This window comes from Nicotiana tomentosiformis, chromosome 11 (assembly GCF_000390325.3).
Source record: "Nicotiana tomentosiformis chromosome 11, ASM39032v3, whole genome shotgun sequence".
Lineage (NCBI taxonomy): Eukaryota > Viridiplantae > Streptophyta > Magnoliopsida > Solanales > Solanaceae > Nicotiana > Nicotiana tomentosiformis.
This window is the reverse complement of record NC_090822.1, coordinates 5,147,590-5,154,138: the sequence shown is the minus strand read 5'-3', so window position 1 is coordinate 5,154,138 and position 6,549 is coordinate 5,147,590. Positions and strand designations below refer to the sequence as shown.

The 6,549-nt window shown below is 42.9% G+C and overlaps 1 protein-coding gene across 1 annotated transcript; it reads left to right on the top strand.

The window, feature by feature from the left end:
* The first annotated feature begins 4,125 nt into the window (after positions 1-4,125).
* On the top strand, positions 4,126-4,500 carry LOC138901000 (uncharacterized). The gene has a single exon (XM_070188726.1). It carries the CDS (start codon positions 4,126-4,128, stop codon positions 4,498-4,500), a length of 375 nt encoding a protein of 124 aa, XP_070044827.1.
* Positions 4,501-6,549: the final 2,049 nt, after the last annotated feature.

Here is a 6,549-nt window from a genome sequence, read left to right as displayed (position 1 = left end):
CAAATTGTGATATGAATTGATTTTGTTATATTGCCATGATAATATTCCGTGTAAATTGTTATGTTATTTGAGTTATAATTTTGAGGATATAAGGGTGGCTATTGATATTGTTAGGGCAGAGGGCTAAGGGAGGCTATTATAGGAGTGATAAGGGTGGTTATATAAGAAATAAGGCTGGTTATATGAGCGATAAAGGTGGCTATTGATATTGTCAGAGTGGAGGGATAAGGGAGGCTATTATAGAAGTGATAAGGGTGGTTATAGGAGAGATAATGGTGGCTATTGTCAGGGATGATAGGTAATGGTGTGGGGTTATTGAGTTGGTAATTTTCATGTGATGTTGTGACTTTCCCTATATTTATATTTATACCTTGTGCAATTTATCTTGTTGTTGGTAAATTGATAATAGTCTGATCTATGTTGAAATTGGGATCATGCGGTTATTGCAAGGCGGATTATGAAATGAAATGTGGGCACGAGGTGTTGTGAGTAAATAATGATGATATTGGCATGTGAACTTTCCGTGCAGTTGTGATATGAAATGTGGGCACGGGGTGCCATGGTTAGATGATGATGATATTTGGTACGTGAGTTGTCCGTGCGGTTGCGATAGAGAAATTGGCACAAGGTGCCGTGCCGTGGAAATATAAAAGTTGGTTGAGACCCGTATTTTTATGATTCTGAAATGTTGTGTCACAGGGTGAATTTTATTAGAAAGAGATTTATTTGAAAGATATTTATTTGAAGGAATTATATTTGAAAGAGATTTTAAAGAGATTTATTTGAATGAGATTTATTTGAAAGTATTATATCTTGAAGATTTTTATTTGAAAAATATATAGGCGAAAGATTTATATTGGAAGGACTTAATTAATTGGTTGTACTTGTATTCATTATTTGTTGCGCAGTATGTATGTTCTTGTCGCCCTGCTGTGTATATCACTGGTTGATTATTGTTATCATCATTGTTATTTATTTCCTATTATTTTTGTATACTATATTGCACAGGTTATTAGACTAGTGAGTGTCTTGACTATACCTCGTCACTACTCCGCTGAGGTTAGTCTTGATACTTACTAGGTACCGACCATGGTGTACTCATACTACACTTCTACACATTTTGTGCAGAGCCAGGAATTGGAGCTATCGGACTCGGACAAAGTTAAAGTGTGATCGCAAGGATTCAAGGTAGAGCTGCTTGGTCGCCGCAGTCCCTTGAAGTCTTTCCTTTTTTTGTACTATTAATTATAAATCAAACACTATTGAGTATTCGATTGTTGAGATCATTTCATGTATTCAATTAGAGTTCGTGACCCAGTATTACCAGTCTTGGGAGGTTGTTTGTAATTATTTCCGTTGTTGGTTTCGATTATCTATAAAAAATAAAATAAATCAAATTGGCTTGAATTGTAATAATAATCGGCTTACTTAGTCTTAGAGGCTAAGTGCCATCAGGACACCTGTGGTGAGATTTTGGGTCGTGACAGCGGCATCGCAAGTGCGACTATGGGCCCGCAGGTGCGAGATTTCTGGACAAAACACTTAAATGCAAGGGTTCACGATTTTTGCTCATTTGTAACATTTTGAGCTCGGGTTTGGTGATTTCTTGAGAGAGTTTTCGAGGGGTTTCTTTAAGTAAGTCCGTTGTGCTTATTTTTTATCAACAATCTTGCTTTCCCATTTATTTTTCCACCTAGTTAGTATGTATTTAAGGTGGAACTTTGGAGTTTGAGACTAGGGATTTGGAAAGTTTTATTTGAGGATTTGAAGGACCATTTGGTGTCGGAATTTAGTAAATTTGATATGGTTAGACTCGAGAGTGAATGAGAGTGCATATTTTATGTCTTTTACCCGATTCCGAGATGTGAGTCCGGGTCGACTTTTTAGGGCGAATTTCGAAATTTTTGTTAAAGTATTGATTTCATTAACTAGATGAATCGATTATAGTTGTATTTATGATATGCAATTGTGTTTGTCTAGATTTGGGCCATTCGGAGTCGGATAATCGGGGAAATGGCATTCTTTCGGATTGATTGAGCTCGATTCGAGGTAAGTGGCTTGCCTAACCTTGTTGGGAGGAATCCCCTTGGGATTTGGTACTGTTGTGATATGTGAGTGCCATGTACGGGAGGTGACGAGTCCGTACACGGACTATTTGTTGAAAACCCCGATTTATTTTACTGGGTAGCAACATGTTTTTCCTTTAAATTGAGTTATACCTCTTAAATGAGTATCAGTTTGTTTTCATTCTTAATTGAGCTATTCCAATACGTGTAGCTATCCTGTTTAGTCTAACATCGCAGGTCTACGTGCTTTAATTGCTTATTTGAACTTTGTGAAGCATGCCTAGTTGATTTCCTACTTTTCCTTGCTCTTTATCAGTATAACTGTAGAAATCTTACTGTTAACTGTTGTACTTATCGGTTTGAGTTATGTGTTTACTTTTGAGACTACAAGGCGGTTCCTCAGGAGTTCTCCCTACATATTTACTTTTGAGACTACGAGGCGATTTCTTGGGAGTTCTCCCTGCATATTTACTTTTGAGACTGCGAGGCGGTTCCTCGGGAGTTCTCCCTGCACATTTACTTTTGAAACTACAAGGCAGTACCTCGGGAGTTCTCCCTATACATTTACTTTTGAAACTACGAGGCGGTACCTCAAGAGATCTCCTCGCATATTTAATTTTGGGACTACGAGACGGTATCTTAGGAGATCCCCTTTGAGTATTTACTTGTAACTACGAGAAGGTATCTCGGGAGCGTCCTTGTTGTTATCATATTATTTGTGTGTTGTTATTTCTCTGTGAATTCCTTCTATTAAATTCTCCACTTTAATTTATTTTATTATATCATCTGTCTTGTTATTATATCCCAGTAGGGCCCGGACCTGACCTCGTCACTAATCTACCGAGGTTAGGCTTGGCACCTACTGGGTACCAATTGTGGCGTACTCATGCTATTCTACTGCACATGTTTTGTGTGCAGATTCATGTGCTCGTTATCAGCCGCATTACCAGTGAGTCGAGATAGCTTTGGATACATCAAGGTATATCTGCCGCATCCGCAGACATCGGAGTCCCTCTCTATTCTCCCCCGTGTCAAACACATCTTGTATTTCTTTTTATTAGACTCTTGTGTACAAAGATACTATTTTCCTTTTAGTAGCTTGTGACTTATGATTTCCCGGGTTTTGGGAAAGCTGTGTATGTATAGTGTTTTGGTTATTGTACATGTCGAGCAGCATTGTTATTGGTTATTCAGTATATACTATTGTTAGTTGCCAAGTTGTACTTTTGTTTTGTTATTTTCCGCAATTTGTTAGGCTTACCTAGTCATAGAGACTAGGTGCCGTCACGACGTTATACGGAGGGAGTTTGGGTCGTGGCAAGTTGGTATCAGAGCTCTAGGTTCATAGGTGTCGTGAGTCACAAGGTGGTTTATTAGAGTCTCGCGAATCGGTACGGAGACGTCTGTACTTATCTTCGGGAGGCTATGGATTTATTAGGAAAAATTATACTTCTTTGATTCCTTGTCGTGCGAAATTTGTTGACATCAAAAAAAATTTAAACTTTTGTATTCTATTCTTTCTCATAGATGGTGAGGACCCGTACCGAAGGATCTTATGATCAGGCACCTGTGCCCCCTGGTAGAGCCGCGAGAGGTTGGGGCCGGGGTAAATGCCGAGGACAACCATGCGGTTCAGCCAGAGCACCCGCGCACGTGATGACAGAGGAGCCCCCAGTAGCTCCAGTTGGAGGGCAGACACCTGAGATACCTATTGCTGTACCAGCTTTCCGGGAGACTCTAGCCTAGTTTTTGAGCATGTTCAGCTCCTTAGCTCAGGCTGGATTGATTCCACTTGCTCCTGCCACATCTCAGGCCGGGGGAGGGGCACAAACTCCCGCAGCCCATACTCCTGAGCAGAGGGTCCAGGTTAACCAGGCCCCAGAGTTCATCCTTATGCAGCCGGTAGCTCCGGTTCAGCATGAGACCAGGACAGTTGCTTTTGAGGCGGAGCAGCTCAGACTAGAGATGTACAAGAAGTACTACCCACATACCTTCAGCGGATCGGGCTACAGATGATGCTTAGGGTTTTCTAGAGGATTGTCATCGTATTATCCGTACTATGGGCGTAGCAGAGATGAGTGGGGTTTCCTTTACCACCTTCCAGCTTAGAGGAGCAGCCTATCAGTGGTGGCGTGCTTATGAGTTGAGTAGTCCGGAGGAGGCAGCCTCACTTACATGGACTCAGTTCTCGTACATGTTTTTGAGAGAGTATGTCCCTCAGAGCCTTAGGGACATATGTCGCGTGGAGTTTGAGCAGCTGCACCAGGGTGTTATGACTGTGTCAGAGTATACAGTATGTTTCAGTGATTTGGCCCAACATGCACCAAACTTGGTTGCCACAGTTCGGGAGAGGGTTCATCGCTTTATTGAGAGACTCCACCCCAGCATCCGGATCAGTATGGCCAGGGAGTTGGAGATGGATATTTCTTATTAGCAGTTTGTGAGTATTGCTAGGAGATTGAAGGGCATGCTTGCCCGGGACAGAGAGGAGAGAGAGGCCAAGAGGTCTCCAGAGTCTAGCACGTACAGTGGCACTCGTTCCCTAATTGCAGTTCGACATGGTAGGGGTTATGTGAGTCGCCCCATTCATTCAGCTCTTCCAGCCCCGCTAGTGGTGTTCCAGCCCCAGGAGCCTTATTATGCACCTCCAGTATCTAATGTGCCTCCTACTCGGGGTGCTTTTAGCGGCCAGTACAGCAGACCTGGCCCGAGTTAGTTACAGCAGCCACACCTTTCGAGGGGTAGTTTTGAGTGTGGCAACACCCGTCATTTAGTGAGGGATTGCCCCAGACTTAGGAAGGGTGCACCTCCACAGACTTCTCAGCCACCATGTGCTCCACCGGGTCCTCAGGCTATGATTCCAACACCATCTGCCGCCCCAGCTAGTCAGCCAGCTCGAGGTGGAGGTCGAGGTCGCCCTAGAGAGGGAGGCCAGGCCAGATATTATGCTCTTTCAGCTCGTACAGAGGAAATTGCTTCCGACTCTATTATTACATGTATTGTTCTGGTCTGTCATACAGATGTGTCAGTATTATTTGACCCAGGCTCTGCATATTTCTATGTGTCCTCTTATTTTGCCCCGTATTTGGGCGTATCTCAGGGTTTTTTGAGTTCCCTTATTTATGTGTATACTTCTATGGGAAAGTTTCTTGTTGTGGACTGTGTGTATCGGTCATGTTTGATTGCTCTTAGTGGTTTTGAGACCATAGCAGATTTATTATTACTCAACATGGTAGAGTTTGATGTTATCTTGGGCATGGACTGGTTGTCGCCCCATTAGGCTATTCTTGATTGTCATGCTAAAACCGTGACGTTGGCTATGCCAGGATTACCGCGATTAGAGTGGAGAGGTACCTTAGAGTATACTCCCTGCAGAGTTATTTCATTTCTTAAAGCTCAACGAATGGTAGAGAAGGGGTGTGATGCGTATCTAGCTTATGTAAGAGATGTCAGTATTGATACCCCTACAGTTGAGTCAATCCCAGTAGTGAGGGACTTTCCAGCTATGTTTCCAGCTGATCGTTCGGGCATGCCGCCCGATAGAAATATTGATTTTGGAATTGATTTGTTGCTAGGCACTCAGCCCATCTCTATTCCTCCATATCATATGGCTCCTCCTGAGTTGAAGGAGTCGAAGGTGCAGTTACAGGAGTTGCTTGATAAGGTCTTCATTCGGCCCAGTGTGTCACCTTGGGGTGCTCCTGTCTTATTTGTGAATAAGAAGGATGGTTCTATGCGGACGTGTATTGATTACCGCCAGTTGAACAAAGTCACAGTGAAGAACAAGTATTCATTGCCTCGTATTGATGACTTATTTGATCAGTTACAGGGTGCCAGAATATTTTCCAAGATTGACTTACGTTTAGGCTATCATCGGCTAAAGATTCGGGAGCCAGAAATCCCGAAGACTACTTTTAGGACTCGGTATGGTCACTACAAGTTTCTTGTGATGTTATTTGGGCTGACCAACGTCCCAGCAGCATTTATGCACTTGATGCACAATGTGTTCCGACACTATCTTGACTCATTCGTCATTGTGTTTATTGACGACATTCTAGTGTACTCCCAGACTCGGGAGGATCATGAGCAGCACCTGAGGACTATGCTTCAGACCATGAGAGAAAGGAAGTTATATGTGAAATTTTCAAAGTGTGAGTTTTCGCTAGACTCAGTGGAATTCTTGGGTCATGTAGTATCGAGTGATGGGATCCAAGTGGAGCCGAAGAAGGTGGAAGCAGCGTAGAGTTGGTCAATACCATCATCAGCTACGGAGATCCGGTGTTTTTTTGGTTTCGCGAGGTATTACCATTGATTTGTAGAGGGTTTCTCATCTATTGTAGCACCTATGACCAGGCTGACCCAGAAGGGTGCTCCGTTTAGGTGGACAGCGGAGTGTGAAGAGAGCTTTCAGAAGCTCAAAAAAGCTTTGACTACAGCCCCAGTGTTGGTATTTCCTATAGGTTTGGGGTCTTATACTGTATAT

Coding starts and splice junctions, on each gene's coding strand:
- LOC138901000 (XM_070188726.1), top strand. CDS start 4,126: ATGGGCGTAGCAGAGATGAGTGGGGTTTCCTTTACCACCTTCCAGCTT.